Source organism: Cupressus sempervirens, chromosome 8, assembly GCF_028749045.1.
Source record: "Cupressus sempervirens isolate cs-2001-9-10 chromosome 8, ASM2874904v1, whole genome shotgun sequence".
Classification (NCBI taxonomy): domain Eukaryota; kingdom Viridiplantae; phylum Streptophyta; class Pinopsida; order Cupressales; family Cupressaceae; genus Cupressus; species Cupressus sempervirens.
In genome coordinates, this window is record NC_143125.1 from 657021105 (window position 1) to 657043007 (window position 21903).

Genomic DNA, 21903 nt, shown 5'->3' on the forward strand with positions numbered 1-21903 from the left:
TTGTTCCTGCAAAGTAGATACTATTGTTTGGATTTTATCTCCTAGCAGGGGCTCATATGTATTGATTGTATTCCATTGACTCCTAACAGGGGCCATCCTTTCATAAGGAACTTTTACATTAGTACATCATCTTGCTGGCATCATCCCCACCAGGGCTTCCCCTCTGATCAAGGGTTTCCCTAGCTAACGAATCTAATGTTCTTGTTTATGATTATCTTTGTATAGTTGTTGTATCTATTGTTTATATGTTTGAGAATCAATAAGGATATTGATAGTTTTTTTAATTGTATAATTGAATCACCTTGCATCACCCTCCTTTCAGTTATCATGGTGGACTTTAATTTCTAATAGTAAGTACCAAGCCATTACATGGGCCATGACACTTGTTAATAATCAAAATAAGTTTCATCCCTCTTATGAATAGTTTCATCCCTCTTATCAATAGCATATGTTGTATTCTGAGAAGTCGGGGAAAATAAATGGAAATTTTGCAATACCCTTCTAGAAATGTCACATGTGTACAATGTACCAATAAGGGTACACATCAAAAACCATTGGATCATCAAATATCAATGACTCAAGATGTATTTTGAGTCAATTTTGGCAACCATCATTTTTTTTTTCAAAATTTCTCTTGGGGAATGAAGTCTCTAACTCTTCAAAAAGTAGCAATAATTATTAAAGTTAGTCCTAAATTATACGTGTAATGTTGCACGTTTCATAATAAATTATAATGTCAGTTGTACAATGTGCAATGTATGTAAAAAAAATTAATATCAAATAGTCTCGACTCTCCTAATTCTATAATTTTTAAACTTTGCTTTTATGTAAACCGTAAGGTTTTGTTTTCATTGTTCAATCTTGGACTTTTGTACAAACCACCAAGATTCAATAAAAGTATTGGAGCATCATTGATCAAAAAGGGGTTACTATTTGTAAGTTGAAATATAGTTGAATCCTCTAAAAAATATCACAGTCTATAGTTATCAATTTGAGTTTCAACTTTTCAGGTAAAATCTTGGACACATTTTTCTCACCATATTTTTGTACTATAAGTGTAGTATCGGCTATAGAATTTAGGTTTTAAATTTTAATCAATAATACATTGTAAGCCTAAATTGTTATGTTCTAGTAACTAGCTAGCTTGCAAACTAAAATAATAAAATTATAATTTAGGGTTTAATTTTTAATCACACCAAAAAATTGTAATTTTTAATTGTGTGTAGTTGTTTAAATTTTTCAATGATGACACAAACATACAAGAGGAATGACACTAGCAGTGTTAATGCAACCCAAATTAAAATTGTATGGGACTGAGAAATCGATAATGGACTTGCACGAATTGGTTAAAATGCCAAGTGTAAGGCCCTTCCCCAATATCATATTTTAAACCCTAAATAACATGAATATGTTCAGAATTAGGAAGTGTAAGGAGGCGAGATATCATGTCTATGTCTATCATGCATGGTATGTGAATTATAGACTATTACCATACATCTTAGGATATAATGATGATAAGTAGGTTCTAGGATTTAGGTTGTCATGATTGGCATTCTTATTAATATTGGACCTGAGATCTTATTAAGACTAATATCCATTGTAGTCACTATTTTCATAAGTATCGTATTCAAAATTTTATTAGGTTGGTAAGCTAAGACCTTGTGGAGTAAAGACTCGAGATGTTATAACTTAGAAAATTATGCTAGTGGTTTCATACTATGTTATGATCTACTAGGATAGTTGTTTTAGGAGGCCATTGTGGAAAGATGAATTAACACCCACCCTTGTGAGTACTAATAATAATTATAGACAGAAATTATTATCAATTTAGATAAAGGCCTAATTAGTAGAGCTTGGCACGATGTAAATATAATAAGTCAATTGTTGTACTAGTATTAGGTGGATATGCTACAGTGAATGATGATTAAGATGAAATATAATATATTGACTAACAAATATAATGGGTTTACCTGATGACTAATTTTGAACCTATGCATACATGATTATGAAAACATCCTAATTTCTTGACATTAGTGAGAGACATATGCTTTATCATGTAATATCTCATACTTATAACAAGATAGTGTTAGTAATCAAACTACATTTAATTGAATCAAGTATACTAGTTGTGATGATTACACTTTGGTGGTGTTGATCTAAGGTACGTAATCAAATCTAATTTTCATGTTGGCTGATTTAACAATATAGATTCAACATTTCATCATTTTGAAAGGAAACTGATTATGATGTGATGTGAAATGTTAAATTGATTATGATGATTTATGATTAAATGTGATGTGTAGATTTTGATATTTTAACGTTTTGGATATCTTATTTGAAATTATTAAGTGAAGGAATTTTATTGAATTATGTATGGATTACGTAACATTTAAATTTATATGCATTTATGATATGTATTTTATATGACCTCCTTGGACTATTGATGCTTGAGTTTAGTGTGCAGGAAATAGAACCATGGAAATTTTTGGGCGAAATAAGTTTCAAACTTATGTGAACATGGTCAGCCAAGGCGAATCTTTTGAAGATTCAAAAGCCTCACTGTGATGTAGTTTATTTCGTAAATGTAACCTTACTTGTGTGTGAAATTTTTTTAATCACAAAGATGCATTAGGTACATGTCATGATGATGTGGAATGTGCTTTTAGGTGTCACTTGACACTTGTGGATTTTGTGTTAATGACACATCATCTAGGGTTTTGGTCATGGTGGCATTTTACCCTAAAACTAATTACCTTGTTAATGATTAAGTAAACTCACTTGACAAGGGCTAGGATGGGTCATTATTAAAAAGAAAATTCGAATTTAGACTTGACCAGGGTTTTGAAGGGTCATTAGGTGGTCTGAAAGTATCTTTTATGTGAAAATAAGCTACCCATATGATAGTATAACATGTTAGGGACCTATTTTTGACCATGATAGTGACTAGATAGCCTAGATGACCCCTTTACCAATGCCTTCTTCCACCAATTCGAAAATTGAGTTGTCACATGAGTTCTTCTTCATGTTTCCACTAAGTCAAATATAGCAAACTTAGGGGGAGACAAGTTGTAAGAAGAAATGGCTTGGTGTTTTTGCCAAAATAGTTAGTGGGAAATCCTCTTTAAAGAGTCTTGGACAAACTAGTGGGGTATTCATCCACTCTCTAAGTTTAGAGACAATTAGGTTTTTGGAGGGAGGCTAAGGGAGCTCTTTATCTACTATCATACCTTTAGCTTGGACCAAGGTTGCTACTCAAAACACGATCATTTTTTCTTTCCATTGCATAATGAACTTGCAAGTTTGAAGTGTTGTTGCGGGATCATGTATTCTCATTGTAATCTTTGTGTTGTGTTGTTATTGTGTATTGTGTTTCATGAATTTTCTTCAATTTCTTCCTTGATCTCCTTGTTTTGTTTGAATGTTGAAATATTTTCATGGGTGTGAAGGCTTCACTCACCCTTGGGAGGGAAGAGAAGCCTTGGGTGAAGGGGTTAGTTAGGCTCAACATTGTAGTTGAGAAAATCTACCTTATGATGAGGAGTTGTTCTTTCTTTCATGGAGTATGGGCTCCATTGAAGCCATATGCCTTTTGTTGTTTTGGAGGTATAAGTGTATGTGTAAGGAGGAGGAGATTTTATGATAGCCTTGAGAGGCAAATTGACTTTGTGTTATGGATATGGCATTCTCCTCTTTGAAGAGTCAACCTTCACCCAATGTGTTAATGATTCTAATGTTGAATCAATGTGCAAACCTTGGAAGGGATTGTTATGTGCAGTGTTGTATGTGTGTATCCCATTTGGGCTTTGTTTCCCCTACTCGGTGGGTGGCTTCATAGAAGCCTAGGATGGGAGGTGAGCCTCCATGGTTCCAAGTCTTGTGTTGTCATGTAGGTTTTGAGGAAGTAGATCCTATGAAGAGGTTAGGGTTTCACCCCTTGGAAATGTCAAGGAATCAAGTATTGTGGAGAGACTACTATGTTCCATTTTACCTCATAGTGTGTTGTGATGTTAAGTTCCATTGTTGTTTCATTTTAATATGAAAGAGATTTACTTCCTATTGCATACTATTGTAAATATGTAAAGTGGAGTTTGAAAATTTTTATATAGTTGTTTTTGCAAGAGAAATATTGTAGCACTATCATAGTTGTGTAGATAGGGAAAGATTAATTCATGTAAAAGAATATCTCATGTTGTGGGGAAACATATTGAAGATTATCTCATTGTACTTGCCTAGAATTTTGAATTCCATCAATAAGCTCAGTAGAATTTTTATATGAGAGAAATTATTGAAATGAATGTTCATTGTAAATTTGAGTGATTTCATCTTAAGATGCTGTGTTATGTAGTTTCTATAATGGAAATAAGAGTTCTTTATTTTCAAATAGATCATATGAAATGATTCATTTTGTTTTCAATAACCAACAATTCCATTTGTAATCTAAGTCATAGTAGAGAACATTATAATTAATTTTATACATTAGTGTGTTAAATTTTGAGTATTTATCACCAATATATCTCTAGCCTATATAGGTATAAGGAACCTCATCAACTCATCATCAAAAAAATCACCTTGACATCATAGTTGTTACAAAAAACAAAAAAAATTAACTCCACATATGACATAGTAAAAAAAAAATTCTCATATGGGAGAGTATGTTGTAGGTGCATTTTAACTCTCTGGAAATTGTATGGGAGAAGGAAATAATTCCTTCCCCCAATTACAGTCAATAAAATAGTCAAAAGAATATTCTTAGCATCTTGGCCTATCCACAAAAGGGACCCATCAAAACCTTTTAACCAAAGTATATTTAAAAAAAAAAAAAACCATCAACTCACCCAAGTTGTCCACCTCTAATTTCACATCTTACCCTATCTCCTCACACACAAGAGTATGTGCAATACAATTGGTCTTGGGGAAGTGTGACAAGATTCAAGTAAATGGAGGAAATAAAGTAAAAAAAAAGAACTAGCTTTTCAAAACATGACAAGGCCTCTAAACATCCCTATCACCTTGGAGAAAGTGCCCAAAAGTGGTAGAATAGGTGGGAAGATGAGCCTCCCCTCATGTCATGTGTGGCACAAGGAGGAATTCATTTGGAAAGGAGGGGGAGTACATAATAAATTCTAAATGCAAATTAATTAGAAATTGGACTATTGGATTACCAAACCTCCCTCTCTTGCAAGAAAATTTTAGATTTATTCTAAACTGTTGGCTGGTACACATGTCTATAATTCATCATGTTTTGCTCCTTCCAGAGCTCCATACCTCAAACTTGAATGCCTCCTAAGGGATTTCATCTAGACCTCTGATGTTGTGCATCATGAGTTTCATGGAGTTTCCTAGGACTTTTATGTTTACCTAAACACTCCTATGCTCTTGGACTGCTTTCCACTCGCAAATAGGGGATTTCCCTCTATGCTAACTGGGTCAATTGGGATCTCACTAGCAATGGGGCCTTGAAAATCTTATTGTGCTATTACATTTCTTTGGGCACAGAAATGCCTTAAAAATTGACTAAACCGTCAAAAATTGCGGCCTGAAGAAGCGTAGAAGCATCCAGAATCTACTGGACCACTAGTCAGTTCACCACCATCAGATCAGCTCAGATCAATGGTAAGCGCCATCGCGCTATGGAGGAGTTGCACGAGGGTTATGACAGTGACATCACGCCCTGGTGACACGTGTCAGGTGGGGCCGTGTCTCAAGGTGATGCCAGGTGTATCGACATGGAGGGCAAAAGCATGAGGTACGATGAGTCCTCATGATCGTCGAATTGGGTCACATCGACGAATGGCACCATCTCGCTATGGCGGAGATGCATGGATTTTATCATGGTGACATAGTGACCATCTGCCACGTCGATTGACAGGACCAAGTCTCACCAAGGATTGCCAGGTGTCATCCAGAGTGTGGTGCAGTTGCAGACATAGCGCCGAGTGGGATGGGTCCGGTCGCAGATCACAGAGTACGGCAGGTCAGAAGTTTCATGGCGGCGGGAAAACAAGTTTCACGGCCCAGAGATTTCAGAAAATGGCGAGGCGCCATGTCGCCAACGGAAAACCAATGCATTTTTCGATGGTGAAATAGCGCCCAAATGGAAGGTTCATCGTGGTGAGGAATGATCAGGCAAATGGGTCCCGTCGGTACTCTACAGCGCAATTTGTCAGCCTGGCATCAGGATAGCGAATTAGATGGGGACACGTGTAAATCTCAGGACATGCTGTCAGTGGCCGCTATGGTGTTATGGGAATTTGGTCTCAATTTTTGCATAGTGACATGGCACCTAGCTGACATGTGGTCGCTCTACGGATCAGGTCTTGGGTTGCTAGCTAGTGTTTCGTCGAACCAAATAGGGAGGTGCCATGTGTATGAGTTAGTGCATAGTGTACAGCGGGCCCAGTAGTCTTAGCATGACTGGAAAGTCTTCATGATCGTAAGATCCGCGGGGATCTACGACTGGCCCTGTCTCGCTATCGAGAACTACCCGGGAGTTAATGTCGGCGACATAGCGCCTGTGCGCCACATGTCCTGGCGGGGCCACATTTCATGCTGCCAGTGCAGTCAGATTTAAGTGACCAATAGACCAACAAGGAGATGCCACGTATTAGCCGGCCCAGCGAATCAATAGAGAAGGAGGGTCGCGGGAGGATAAGTTTTGTGATCGTTAGATCTACAGAGATCGGCAGCGAGCACTATCTTGCCATGGAGAAGCCGCACGAGTTTTATGATAGCGGGTTAGCGTTCATGCGCTACGTGTCCTCGTGGGCCTGAATTTGGAAGCGCAGTAAGTAAAATGGTTGGCAGTTGGTGGTCATTGCAATCGTTGCAATCGACGTGACAATTAACGTAAGGTTACGACAAGATGATGAAAGGTGGGGCAGTTAGGTTGAAACCCTTAAGCGCTATGGCGCTATCGAGATCTTCGATGACTTTTCGATAGCGACATAGCGCCCAGTCACATGGAAAGGGTGGTAAGTGCCCAGTCAAACGTAAGAGACTACCAGGGTGGCGAGATCGAAGGTGTGATTGGCCTGCATGGCCCAGTTCGCTCATCGAGCCTGTTTGACTGATCGATTCTGATGGGTGCACAAATCATGAATGATGAGAAATCTGGGTTTTTCCATAATCTGATAGTGGGATTAATTGCTACCAACTCGGAATGAATGCCAAGCGCAAGAAGACACTCCATCCATCTGAGCGATCCATCTACCATGTCAGAGAATGTTGTGGCGTTGTTCCTGTCTTCTCCAGGCTCTTTCTCAGAGGGATATCAGATTTCTTGGTATGCAGGCCATGTTCAATCAGATCTTTGATTGGATTCTCAGGATAGAAAGTTAATGCCAGTAGGTGAGAAGTGAATGTAATGCAGAAATCTTCAGTTATGCCTAATCTATAAAGGCAATTTGGTGATCTGTTCTTAGGGTTGACTCTTCCTGATTTTCTCTGTTGCTACTTGCAGACTTGCAGTGTAAAAATCCCTTTTTCGCTGAGCTAGATAAAACATCCTGTATCATCTCTTTCAGCCATCAACATATATGTGTAGCGTTTTGCCTCTCATTGATGTATTGTTGAGATCAGTGGTCTGCATACTGTATCTATCTTTGGCCTATGGAATAATATACAAGTGAAATCTTTTGTTCTTGGTGTTATTCAATTGCTCTCCTGATCTGTATGTGGTTGTTGGTCGATATAAGTCTGAATGAATGTATGACCTTGAATGTTATCCTAGTTCCGTAGTGCATATATGGGCAGAAATGAGCCTAAACACTCTGTTTTGGTGCATCACCGCCTTAGATTAGACTAGGTAGATTTTCTTTAGTGCTCTCTTTCTCCCTTTCCCTTCTGAGAATAGATAGGTGCGCCCTGACAGTAAGAGGAAGCCGGCCTTCTCCAGAGACTCAACTTCGCAGTTCAAGTCCCATAGCTTGGAGGTTGTTTCCATGTTTCACTAGGTTGTCCTTGCACATAGGCCTTGGACAAGGTTGCAAACCTATGTGACAACAATTTTCGGCATGCCTGGTGGGACTCATATCAGAAGATTTCAGGTCTACTAGTGTCAAGAAGAAAGAATTCTAGAGATAAATGCTGAAGAAGTAGTGCTGGATTCATTTTTCAAGCCTTAAAGAGGCTGATTCTTCAAGTACTTGGTGACTCTGAACATCAAAAAGTCTGGTTCCAGACCAAGTTTGCAGTGATTCATGCCCAGGACTGAAACAAGGGCGTCATCTAGAGGTAAATTTCAATATCAAGAGCTTTCTCTTTCAAATCCTAGGAGAAGAAGGACTAGAACTTCATTGTCACCAGTTAGGGGTAGAATAACAGTTGATATACCTATAAGATTTGTCTCTACTCCCCCTACTGTTCGAACTCAGCCTAGATTGCCATCAACACTCATCAATAGAACACTTGTTTATATGGCACAACCAAGAGTTCATGCTTTTGCCACCTTTAATGGTGGAAGTCCTCTGTTGTAAGCCCAAAGACATGATATACCAGTATCTGCACTAAAAAGTATACCTAATTTTACTGGTGAAACTTCTATTTCCCCTTTAGAGCATATCCAAGAGATAGCGAATGTCTACAATATTCATGGTATTACAGAAGATGATGTTGCCATCAGACTTCTAGCCTCATCTTTAAAAGGAAAAGCATTACAGTTGTATAGAGGCTTAGCTCATGGTTCCATAACTGATTGGGATGGACTAGGAGCAAGATTATGCAAACATTTTGAGGATAAGAGTGACCATTTGTCACTACTAGAGCAACTGACTACAATAAAAAGAGCCCCCCATGAATGTATGACTAATTTTAATTACACATTCCAAAAGACATGGGATAGAATACCCACTATAGTGAAACCAACCCCTGGTAATGCCTTCTTGCATTACCTTAGAGCTTTCAACAGTGACATTGCCACTACAATCCAAACTATGGGAGGGGATACATTACCGAATGCTTATGAGACAGCTATAAAGGCTGAGAACATCCTAATACAAGGAGGAAAGTTGGCTCCAAGGCCTCCTATGCCTTTCTTTCCTGATGTTCCCAACCACCAACCAGCAATAGCCCCCCTTCCTATGATTTCTATGTCACAAGCCCTTACTCCAATTCCCCAAGCTTCCACATCCTCAAATGGAATAGATGAACTCAAGGAAATGCTCCAAGGTCTAGTGCTGAATACAGATAAAAGAGAGAGGACTCTGGATAAAAAATTGCAAGAGCAGGGGAAGGAGTTGAAGGACCAAGGGAAGAGATTAGAGGATAGTTTTTCTCTAATACAAAAAATGAGTAACAAGGTGGTGGCCTTAGAAAGGTAGCAAGCCCAAAGTAGCAAGCCCCCCCAATTACAACATCAGGCCCCAAGTGGTGGTAGGCCTCCTAATCATTGGAATAGCTCTTTGTATCAGAATAGGAAAAATAGTCATGCTGCTGCTTCAAGCTCAAATCAGAATAGAGCTTTAGTTCCTCAAAATAACTTAGCCCAAGATCAAGACTTTTTTCCTTCATGTAACTATTCTTATGCCTACTGCCTATGTCAGAAGGCAAAATCTTATTTGGCCCTAACTATCCAGGAGTTTGCAGTAAAACAATCATAAAAGGAAGATCATCCCAAGGAGGCCTCAACTTTGAGTGTTATACCTCATACAGAAAAAGCAAATGAGCAGACAAACACTTCACAACAACAAAGGCAAGGTCCAAGAAAGGAGGATGCAAGTGATCCCTATGTTGCTCCATCTCAGCCTCTCATGGGTACAACTCCCAAAGTTTCTGCCAAAATTCCTAATGCACCCTTGAGTGTGGTGGAGCAAATGAAGAAAACCAATGTAAGCATCTCCATGTGGGATGCAGTTGCCACCATACCAATACAGAAAAGGATGCTGCAGCAAGAATTGGAAAAGATCGAACCCAAAGATCAGTCACCCACCATGGAGAGTGACACTAGTTTAGTACAACCATCAGGTGATGTGGAGACAAATAAAAAGGTTAGAGCTCCTCCATTCTATGTTTCTCTGATTATAGGGGGCAAGTTCGTCCATAATTGCATGATAGACTCGGGGGCTAGTAGCTCAGTAATTCCTAGGTGTGTTGTTGATGCTTTAGGAATGAAATATGAGCCCATTATTAGGGATGTGTTACAACTAGATGGGAGTATTGTCAAAACCATAGGCATCCTTAGGAATGTGGAAATGGCCCTACATGCATGCCCTGGTTGTACTGTGATTCATATTTGCTAATTTGTCTTATATGTCATTTAAGACCAGATATGGGGCCAATCCTTCAATTAGAGCAGAACCTCAAGCCCTTCATCACACTGAACCCTACACCCCCAACTTCATTAATATGAATTGCCCTATTTTGGACATGGATGAAAATGACATAGTAAATGAGCCCGCCACCTCCATAGTAGAGATTCCTAATTTCTTCTTAGATGAGTGGGCAAATACATGTCAGTTTGAACCTATGTCAAAAACTCTTGAGACAAGCCTTAGTACATATTGCATAATAGAGAAGGAGGCTCAAGTTCCTGATCTTGTTGGAGCTAATCATGACATAAGTGGAATATGGATTATGTACTTTGATGGCTCAAGGAATAGAAATGGATCAGGGGCTGGTGTTATGTTGATCTCTCCTGCACAAATAAGATACTACTTCTCTTTTAGGCTCCAATTCAGTTGTACCAATAATGTGGCCGAGTATGAATCTTTGATCCAAGGTCTCCTACTTTCCCAAAAGAGGGGAATTCAAGCCTTGAAAGTATATGGAGACAGTGAGTTGGTAGTGAACCAAGTGAGAAATCATAATATCAACAAAAATGGCCTGCTCAAGTCTTACAAACATAGAGTCTGGGATTTGCTTGAGGGTTTCCAAGCATTTAATATCCAGAGCATTCCTAGGAAAGAAAACAAATATGCTGATAGACTTGCAGCAGTGGGTGCATCTTATGATGTGCCAGGGAATCTTGAGGAAGAGAAGAAGCAAAAAATAAAGGTGGTAGTAAGGCCTACTATTCCTAATAATAATACTCATTGGCAAGTGTTTGAGTCTGATGAGTAGATTGTGAGTTTCTTGCAGAATGAAGCAGAATTTTGAGAAAAAAATTAGTCAAGACTACAAGATCAGTATGGTGATTAGATCATTCACCTCAGTTCCAACAAGTTGCCCAAGGGTCTCATTACCTTGGAGAATGTCTTTAATCCTAATGATCAGTCAAGAGGCAAAGGAATGAATCTAGCTGCAGAAAAAGATGATCATGCCCTAGTTAAAATTGCGGATGGAAAATCTCTTAACATGGGGAAGGTATGTTCTGAAGTGGAGCAAGAAAATTTCATTCATCTATGTCAAGAATTTAATGATGTGTTTGCTTGGACATATGATGACTTAAATGGGTTTGACCCTAGTTTGTTTCAGCATACGATAGATTTAGTTGATAGGGTCAAACCAGTAAGGCAAAAACAGAGGCCAGTGAATCCCAAGATTGAACCCTTAATGAGGAAGGAACTATCCAAGTTGATTGAAGCTAACATAATTTTTCCTATCAAACACTCATCATGGGTGGCTAACCTTGTCCCTGTAAGGAAGAAGAATGGAGAAATCAGATTGTGTGTGGACTTTAGGGATCTTAATCAGGCTTCCCTTAAGGATCACCACCCTCTCCCTTCTATGGAGCAAATTCTGTCCAAGGTCAGTGGGTCAAGGAGGTTCTCTTTTCTTGATGGATTTTCTGGTTAGAACCAAGTGTTGGTTAAAGAATCTGATAGATATAAGATAGCATTTACTACTAAATGGGGCACCTATGCTTATTGCAAGATGCCATTTGGACTAACAAATGCAGGTGCCACATTCCAAAAGGCAATAGAGGTGGCTTTCAAAAGATTAATCGACAAGTTTGTCTTAGTATACCTTGATGATATAACTGTATATTCCAAGAATGTAAAAGATCATCTTGATCATTTGAGACAAGTATTTCTAAGATGTAGAGAGTTTGGTGTTTCCCTCAACCCATCCAAGTGTGTCTTTGCTACAAGCCAAGGAAAATTACTGACACACATTGTATCTAAGGATGGGTTGACCATTGATCCAGAAAGAACAAAAGCAATACTTGCCCTTCCTCTCCCTAAACACAAGAAAGGGCTGCAAAGTTTCCTTGGTAGGATAAATTTTGTAAGAAGGTTTATTCCTAATCATGCCATCATGGTGAAACCCCTCACAGCCATGCTTAAGAAAGATATGGTCTTCTCATGGACCAAGGAGGGGAAGGAGAGTTTTGAAGAAATCAAGGCAGCCATAGCCTCAGCCCCCACTCTCATGAACCCAAATTTTGAGAAATATTTCATCCTCTACACTTTAGGTGGTGAGTCAAGTGTTTCTATTGTCTTGACTGAGAAAAATGACAAGAATGAGGAGCAACCCATAGCCTTGTTTAGTGAAGGACTCAAGGAATATGAAGATAAGTATAGCTTTGTTGAGAAGCAAGCCCTTGTAGTCATTAGAGCCTTGAAGAAATTTAGACACCTCTTATCCCACAATAGGATCCATTTGTCGGTGCCGCATGCGAGTGTAAAAGACTTCCTGTTAAGGAAGGACATCAATGAAAAGAGAGCTAGATGGATCACTAGGGTAATGGAATATGATGTTGATATTCAGATTACCAAATTGGTAAGAGGGAGAGGATTATGCAAAGAAATGTTATCAGGTCAGGATTCAGATGAAGGGACTGCTATGGTAATTGCAAAACAACAGGAGGAAAGAAATGTTAATGCCCCAAGGAGCTGGATGGATGACATGAGGAACTTTTTATCAGGGAATGGATACCCTTAGGGATTGGACAGAGCTAAAAGAAGACAATATAGACTGTAGTCCATTCCCTATGTCGTGATTGATGATATCCTATTCAGGAGGGATTTTAATGGGACCCTGTTGAGATGTATTGAAGAGGATCAGGTTGAGAGGATGATTAAAGAACTTCATGATGGCCCTGATGGTGGCCACTTCTCTACAAGAACAACCGCCATGAAGATCATGAGGGCTGGATATTATTGGCCATCTCTGTTCCATGATTGTTATAGGTATGTGAGAAAATGTGAGAAATGTGCTTTTTTCTCAAGAAAACAGAGACTTGCAGCTCTTCCTCTTCATCCTATTCAGGTGGATCAGCCCTTCACTCAGTGGGGGTTGGATTTTATAGGTCCCATTAATCCTCCATCTAGTGTAGGTCATAAATGGATCTTGGCTGCTACTGATTATTTCACTAGGTGGACAGAGGCAGTTGCCTTAAAGGATGCTACAGAGCCATCAGTTGTTGAATTCCTTGATGGAATTGTATCTAGGTTTGGAGCTCCTTCTACTATCATCTCAGATAATGCCAAATCTTTTGTTGGAACCCAGATTTGTGCATGGGCAATAAGTCACAATATCTATCTGAGCACATCATCAAATTACTACCCCCAGGGTAATGGTTTAGCTGAATCTTCCAACAAAAATCTAATCAGAATCATAAGGAGAATGATAGAAGACAATCAGAGGGTCTGGCATAAAAAATTAAGGACTGCTTTATGGGCTGATAGGATAAAACCCAAGAGATCTATTGGGAATTCACCTTTTGTGCTGGTATATGGTAGGGAGGCCAGACTTCCAATCTCGTTGGAATTCCCATCCTTGGAGTTGGCTCATCAGCTGGAATTGGTTGAAAATAGTTCCATGTCAGTAAGAATGGCAGAGTTGATTGAACTGGAAGAAAAGAGAAACAAAGCTATGCAGACCCTGGAGATACACCAGCAATAGATGAAGAAGAGTTTTGATAAAAAGGCAAGGGCTAGAATCTTCAGAGAGGGAGATTTAGTTCTCAAGTGGGATTCAGACAGAGCAAAACTAGGAAGGCACTCCAAATTTGATCCACTATGGAGTGGCCCTTATCTGATCTCCAGTTGCAAACAGGCCAATGCGTTCCAGCTAAGCAGGCCGAATGGTGAAATTCTGCCCATTCCAGTCAATGGGATCCATCTGAAGCCCTATTTCTGAAAAAGTTGTGAATCCATGTACATAGTTAGTTTAGTTGCTTCCTGTTTGTTCCTATTTTGCAATAAGTGTGCGTGCATATGGCTCACTTCTTGAGTCGCCAGTTCTCAAAGTTTTGACACGTCTCAGGTTGCTGAGGAGGTCCTATTTTTGTTTCCAAGTCGCAGAGACAGAGCCAGAGTTCAAGGGTTTTTAATGTTTTGATTTCCTCATTAAGGGTTAGGGTTTCTTGCAACTCTCGGTTCTATACCTTCCAGGCCCTCTTTTCCGACTCCATGGCCCAATGGATTATTCTCAGGCACTGGTCATGCATTGAGCAAGCTCATGCCCCCTGCGAGTCGCCAGAGGTGTTACCTTTGGTTTTGCCGCCAAGGATTTAAATTTTGAAAGCGTGGCTCGTGCAACGGTTAGTCTCGAATTAGTATTTTAATGTTACGACCTGCAAGTTTCTGGCTGTTAGATCTAAGCGGTACCGACGGTTGGCGCCATTGCGCTATAAGAGAAATGCACGATATTTATTATAGTGCGATGATTCCCTGACAACACATTGCAGGGGTGGGTCTGGCATTCCGTGGGTCAAAAAAGGTTCTTGACGCCCTTGGCGCTATGTCGCTATCGCATATCAGTTGGAAAATCTCCATAGCGACATAGCACCCGGGGGAAATAGTCACAGCGACGAGTTTTAACGACCGACAAAATCAAGCGTTGCGGCAACAAATCAGAAGGAACCACATGTGCTAGGTCAAAGTTCCTATCGGCACGGCTAACACAGTCGGGGCTTACGTTCACCACCGTTGGATCAGCTCGGCTCAACAGTAAGCGCCATCGCACTATGGAGGAGTTGCGCGAGGGTTATGACAGCGACATCGCACCTTGGTGACACATGTCAGGTGGGGCCGTGTCTCAAGGCGATGCCAGGTGTATCGACATGGAGGGCGGAAGCACGAGGTACGACAAGTCCTCACGATCGTCGGATTGGGTCGCATTGACGGATGGCGCCATCTCGCTATGGCGAAGATGCATGGATTTTATTATGGTGACATAGCAACCATCCGCCACATGGATCGACAGGACCAAGTCTCACCAAGGATTGCCAGGTGTCATCCAGAGTGTGGTGCAGTTGCAGACATGGTGCCGAGTGGGATGGGTTCGATCGTAGATCATAGAGTACGGCAGGTCAGAAGTTTCATGGCAGCGAACAAACAAGTTTCACGGCCTGAAGATTTCAAAAAATAGCAAGGCGCCATACAGCCAACGGAAAACCAATGCATTTTTCGATGGCGACATAGTGCCCAAACAGAAGGTTCACCGTGGCGAGGAATGATCAGGCAGATGGGTCCCGTCGGTACTCTGCAGTGAAATTTGTCAGCCCGGCATCAGGATAGCAAATCGAATGGGGACACATGTAAATCTCAGGACACGTTGTCAGTGGGCGGTATGGCGCTATGGGAATTTGGTCTCGATTTCTGCATAGCGACATGGCGCCTAGCTGACACGTGGTCGCTCTACGGATCAGGTCTTGGATTGCCAGCTAGTGTTTCATCAAACTAAATAGGGAGGTGCCATGTGTATGAGTCTGTGTATAGCATATAGCAGGCCCAGTAGTCTCAGCACGAATGGCGAGTCTTCACGATCGTCGGATCCGCAGGGATCTACGACTGGCGTTGTCTCGCTATCGAGAACTGCCTGGGAGTTAGCATCGGCGACATGGCGCCCGTGCGCCACATGTCCTGGCGGGGCCACATTTCATGCCACCGGTGCAGTCATATTTAAGTGACCAATAGACCAACAAGGAGATACCACGTATCAGCAGGCCCAATGAATCAATAGAGAAGCAGGGTCGCAGGAGGTCAAGTTTTGTGACCGTCAGATCTACAGAGATCGGCAGCGGGTGCTATCTCGCCATGGAGAATTTGCGCGAGTTTTATGATAGTGGGTTAGCGCCTATGTGCCGTGTGTACTCATGGGCCCGGATACGGAAGCAGAGTAAGTAAAACAGTTGGCGGTCATTGTAATCATTGCAGTCGACATGATGGTTAACATAAGGTTACGGCAAGATGATGAAAGGTGGCACAGTCAAGTTTAAACCCTTAGGCGCTATGGCGCTATCGAGATCTTCGATGACTTTTCGATAGTGACATAGCACCCAGTCGCACGGAAAGGGTGGTAAGCGCCCAGTCAAACATAAGAGACTGCCAGGGTGACGAGATCGAAGGTGTGATTGGCCTGCATGGCCCAGTTGGCTCATCAAGCCTGTTTGACTGATCAATTCTGATGGGTGCACAAATCATGAATGATGAGAAATTTGAGTTTTACCACAATCTGATAGTGGGATTAATTGCTACCAACTCAGAATGAATGCCAAGCGCAAGAAGACATTCCATCCATCCGGGCGATCCATCTACCATGTCAGAGAATGTTGTGGCGCCATTCCTGTCTTCTCCAGGCTCTTTCTCAGAGGGATATCAGATTTCTTGGTATGCAGGCCATGTTTAATTAGATCTTTGATTGGATTCTCAGGTTAGAAAGTTAATGCCAGTAGGTGAGAAGTGAATGTAATGCAGAAATGTTCAGTTATGCCTAATCTATAAAGGCAATTTGGTGATTTGTTCTTAGGGTCGACTCTTCCTGATTTTCTCTGCTGCTACTTGCAGTGTAAAAATCCCTTTGTCTCTGAGCTAGATAAAACATACTGTATCATCTCTTTCAGCCATCAACATGTATGTGTAGCATTTTGCCTCTCATTGATGTATTGTTGAGATCAGTGGTCTGCATACTGTATCTATCTTTGGCCTATGGAATAATATACAAGTGAAATCTTTTGTTCCTGGTGTTATTCAATTGGTCTCCTGATCTGTATGTGGCTGTTGGTCGATATAAGTCTGAATGAATGTATGACCTTGAATGTTACCCTAGTTCCGTAGTGCATATATGGGCAGAAATGAGCCTAAACACTCTGTTTTGGTGCATCACCGCCTTAGATTAGATAAGGTAGATATGCTTTAGTGCTCTCTTTCTCCCTTTCCCTTCTCAGAATAGATAGGTGCGCCCTAACAGTAAGAGGAAGTCGGCCTTCTCCGGAGACTCAACCTCGCAGGTCAAGTCCCACAGCTTGGAGGTTGTTTCCATGTTTCACTAGGTTGTCCTCACACATAGGCCTTGGACAAGGGTGCAAACCTATGTGACAACAGTGACATTTTTTACTAATTAATATTTTTAAAATTATTAAAAGTATAAAAGATTAAAATATTAATATATAAATTAATTTAGTAAAAAATAAAATGCTTATATTAATAAAATTTTAAAAAATATATCATAATAAAATATTTATCTAATTAGATGTATGTAGACTTTCATTTTTAACTAAATTAATTAAAAATCTTATTATCTTATTGTTTTATATATATGTATTATTATTTATAACTTTAAGTGTTGTTTAGAATTGAATGTTAAATATTAAATTTTGTCAAATGATATTTCCTTCAATTTTTATGTTAAATATTATTTTCCTTATTAAATTTGTAACAAAATAATATTTTCTTATGAAATATTAAATATTTATTTTATTTCTTAGATTTTAATAATGACTCTATTGAATTAGAATTTTAAAATTAATTAATTAATAGAGTTAATATCACTCTATAATTGTTTCATTATATTACTAACTCTATTATATTACTTCATTTAAAAAATCTTTGTTAAAGGAAAATAAATGATAAATTTTATGATTAACACTAAAAAAATTATTTTAGGTCCATTTAGTTTTTTTTTTAAAATTATATTTTGCACCATGACAATTAACTATATTTTTACTAAAGTTATGATAATTTTTTAAAATTTTTACTAAGTGCGAACTTTTATTTTTAACTAGATTAATTCGAAAACTTATTATCTAATTAATATTGTGTATCATAGTTATGTTGAATTATATTAAACTAATACGTAATCATTTAAATTTACTAACATTAATGAAAATTAAATTTAATTAACATGAAAATTAAAATATAGATTTATTATGTAAATAATATGTATTAAACAAATAAATCTACATATATATTGAATATTTTAATGATATATATTAAACTTAATCAATACACAATAATAAAAATATACATAATAAACATTATCAGTTCAATATAATAATAAAATAAAAATATTAAAGGTAGACATTTAAAATTTATAACTAATCACATACATATATACAAAATATTATTCACTATTTTGAGACTAAAAAGAGAAATAAATTATGAACCTAAAACATCCCACATGCCCAAATCTCTTTATGCCTTTACCGTGTGACGGCCACTCGCTTGGACAAAGTGCAACTGGGGCCCACAGATGATGCCATGGCATGGCATGGAGGGGTGCGCATCCATGGCCATCCCGAACGATCGAGCTGGGTAGACAACGTCGAAATTGAGTTCTTTTTTTCCCACTTCGATGAAATTTTTGATGTACCCAATGAATACGTAGTTATCTATAAAAGGTTGTCTATGAAGCAACGTATTTGAACTTGATTTGACTAAAGTGATTTGACTAAAGTTTAAAGATATTGAAATAATTATTTTCTTAAAATAAAAAAAATACACAATCAGAATAATTTAGCAAACGCATTTTCATTTAGCCACTCGGTAATTAGATGTTTCCCCTAAATTCAGTGGAACAACAGGCAAGACACCAACAACTACAAAATGGGATTCCACAGACGAAAATTCTTCTATGCTTTCTGCTTCTGTTCGGAGATGCTTCCGCGTTTCTCCCGCGCGGTTTCCTTACCAATTAAGGTTGGCAGCCGCGCAATCGATGCGTTCGACTCCACATTATAACTAGAGCACTTCTTTCGCACGTTTATTTTACCTCAACTTTTTTATTTGGTCCATCTTATCTGAACAAGAAGACGAACAACCCTTCTATTTTTGTCCTTCAATTCTATTTCTGTTGTCTTGTTTCATCAAATCTGATTTCATGGCATCTACTTCCAACACTAGCAGTGGCCAAGAGCTCGAAGAAATTGCCCCATCTACATTTAGTTCTTGTGGATCCACAATATCAAAGTTGGAAGAAGGCCAAAGGAGTACGAAAAGTCAAATAAAACTTCAGCTGTCCTCAACTAGTCACTCTAAAACTTCAGCTATCCTCAACTAGTCACTCTAACTCTTTTAGTCAGACTCTGTCATGCTTCTTCATTTCTTCGTTTCTTCTGCGAGGCTACCTCAGTGAGTACACGTAGTCCACGTGTCTAGTCCAACATTTATTTCTCATTACTTATCCCTCTCCTGCTCTTTTATATGCACTGCTCCTTTTCTCTTTGAACGCCCCTTTTTTCAACCTTTGTCATGTTGGCTTAAATCTAATTTCATGGCATCTTCTTCTAACCCGCACAATGGTGTTCCGTTAAATTGCCAACACGTTGAAGAATTTCCATCATCCACATCTGCTTCTTGTGCATCCACGATGCCTCTGAAAGATTTCCCACATTATGATGTATTTATCAATCATTTTAAACATCCTCTGGGCATAGCAATTTATAAAGAGCTTGACGCATTGGGACTGAAGGTTTTCTGAATTCGGAAGAGCTCGATTTGGGGGATGAAGAAGTAGAAATAGCTTTTAAGAGTGCCTAGCTTTACATTCCAATATTTTCAGAGGGCTATGCACAATCCGACCGATGCTTAGAAGAGCTGTCATCCATGCACAACAGGGGTAAATTAGGCACTAAAATTGTTCATATTTTCTGCCATGGTAAGACTGATGATGTACACTATGTAAAAGGAGGCTATGTATTTGACGCAAACAAGCTTGAACGTGACTCTGAGAAACTGGAGGTGTGGAGGAAAGCGCTTTACAGCGTTTCACATTATGTAGGTCTGGTTGGTTAGAGCAAGGAGTAAGTACTAAGTACCCATCTCTCCACCAGATGCACTTAGCGTTTATTTATCGATTCATTCTTTTATCTTGAGGCTCATAGACTTCAGTTATCCATATAACTTGTGATGTTTACTGTGTTTTCTTCGTTGTCGAATGTGTCCAGGGATGAAGACATGCTGCTGAAGACAATTACAGAGTGGGTAGCGAAAGAGGGAAAAATGTGTCAAGAATTTGTAGGAACAGCTAAGACTAGTTCAAGCATCCAACAACAGGGAGAAGAATTTGCAGCAACCACATCTACTTCAGCTGGATTGATAATGCTTGTGAGAAAGGTTAAGTATGATGTATTTATTAACCATCGGGGTCCTGATGTCAAAAGTACACTCGCCACAGCTGTCTATAAAATGCTCACAGGAATGGGACTGAAGGTTTTTCTGGATTCAGAAGAGCTTAAGTGGGGGGGTCACTTTCGTAGTGTACTGGAACAAGTAATAAAGAGTACCTGGCTTAACGCAGCTATATTTTTAGAGGACTATGCAACGTCCAAGTGGTGCTTGCGAGAGCTTTCGTTGATTAGCGGAAGAGAAGGCAGTAATTTTGTTCCCATTTATTACAATGTCTTTTCGTATGAATTAAGATATATTGGAAAGGGAGGCTATGGTAAGGCATTTGGGCGGCACCAAGACAAGGGTAGATATAACCCAGAGAAGCTGGAGGACTAGAAGGAAGCAGTTTGCCATGCTTCGTTTTGTGCAGGTCATATTGTCAATAGAAAAGAGTAAGTACCAATTACTCCATTCAAGGCAGTTAACCTAAGTTCTTGTTGATACATTCTTTGCATTTTCCTTCCTCATTTTCAGGCTCACGGACTTTTTAAATCGATATTTTCAAATCCTAAGTTTATTATGTTTCCTTTACTATTGGATATCTCAGCGACGAGGACATGCTCCTGAAGAAGATGACAGATTTGGTAACGAAGGAAGGTAAAGAGGCTCAAGAATTCAAATTAGGTAACACTTTTCCAATCATTCACCCACGAGGTAAATTGGCATTTCTTTGTGGTAAAATATACGCAAGGCCTACGAGAGATGTCCGTTACGACGTACACATTAATCATCGTGGTCGTGATGTTAAGCGTTCATTGGCCCTAGCTATCCATAACAAGCTTAAGGACATGGGACTGAAGGTGTTTCTAGATTCAGAAGAGGTTAGATTGGGCGATCACATTGCTGGTGTAATAGAAGAAGCAATAAGTAGTGCTAAGATTCATATTGCTATATTTTCCATGAACTATGCAGAATCCCCTTGGTGTTTGTCAGAGCTGAAACTTATACTACAGACAGGCACTAGAATTGTTCCTATTGACCCTGTAGATGTCCGATATGCTAAAGTGGTCTATGCTCATGCATTTGATAAGCATGTAGAGATGGGAAGATATGCCTCGAAAAAGATTTTGGAGTGGAAGAAGGCACTTTACAATGTGTCCTTTAATGTAGGCCACATCGTTAAGAGCAAGGAGTGAGTACTAATTGCTTGACCTTTTATTTATCAATGCATCCTCTGCAATTTTCTTTTATATTTTATCATAATAAAGTCAACTATTACAGCCTGATTCTTATTCAATGTTGTGTTTGCATTTATAGCAACGAAAACACGGTGCTCGAGCATATCGCTCATCGTGTGGGGACAGAGGTTAGAGAAGTACCACCGGTGGTCCCAGAATGTCCATTGAGCGATGTAGATGGAGTTGTATAGGACTTTGAATTGAGGAAAAATTTCTAAATATAAATAATTGTACAATAACTCTTCAAGTAATTGATATATTCCACATAGATATTAAAGTAGTGAGTAATGTGACACGATGACTTCCGCGTCACCCTGTAGATGTTCTTTCGAGAGGTGCATAAAAATTGTGGATAAGACATTGTTATTTGACTAGTGGTCCAGTAGATTCTGGATGCTTCTACGCTTCTTCAGGGCACGATTTCTAACGATTTAGTCAATTTTCAAGGCATTTAT

The 21903-nt window shown here is 39.2% G+C and overlaps 1 protein-coding gene across 1 annotated transcript; it reads left to right on the forward strand.

Annotated features, from left to right (window-relative positions):
- The first annotated feature begins 19374 nt into the window (after nucleotides 1–19374).
- Nucleotides 19375–20606, forward strand: LOC149544151 (uncharacterized). Its single transcript, XM_089795908.1, has 3 exons — nucleotides 19375–19572; nucleotides 19665–19886; nucleotides 20157–20606. The coding sequence occupies exons 1-3, from the start codon at nucleotides 19375–19377 to the stop codon at nucleotides 20604–20606; spliced, it is 870 nt and encodes a 289-aa protein (XP_089652034.1).
- Nucleotides 20607–21903: the final 1297 nt, after the last annotated feature.

Bases quoted from the DNA above. Each gene is read 5' to 3' on its own strand.
- LOC149544151 (XM_089795908.1), top strand. From the start codon at position 19,375: ATGGCATCTTCTTCTAACCCGCACAATGGTGTTCCGTTAAATTGCCAA. The intron at 19,573-19,664 runs GTTTTCTGAATT...ATATTTTCAGAG, and splicing joins TTGACGCATTGGGACTGAAG to GGCTATGCACAATCCGACCG. The intron at 19,887-20,156 runs GTTGGTTAGAGC...ATCCAACAACAG, and splicing joins TTTCACATTATGTAGGTCTG to GGAGAAGAATTTGCAGCAAC.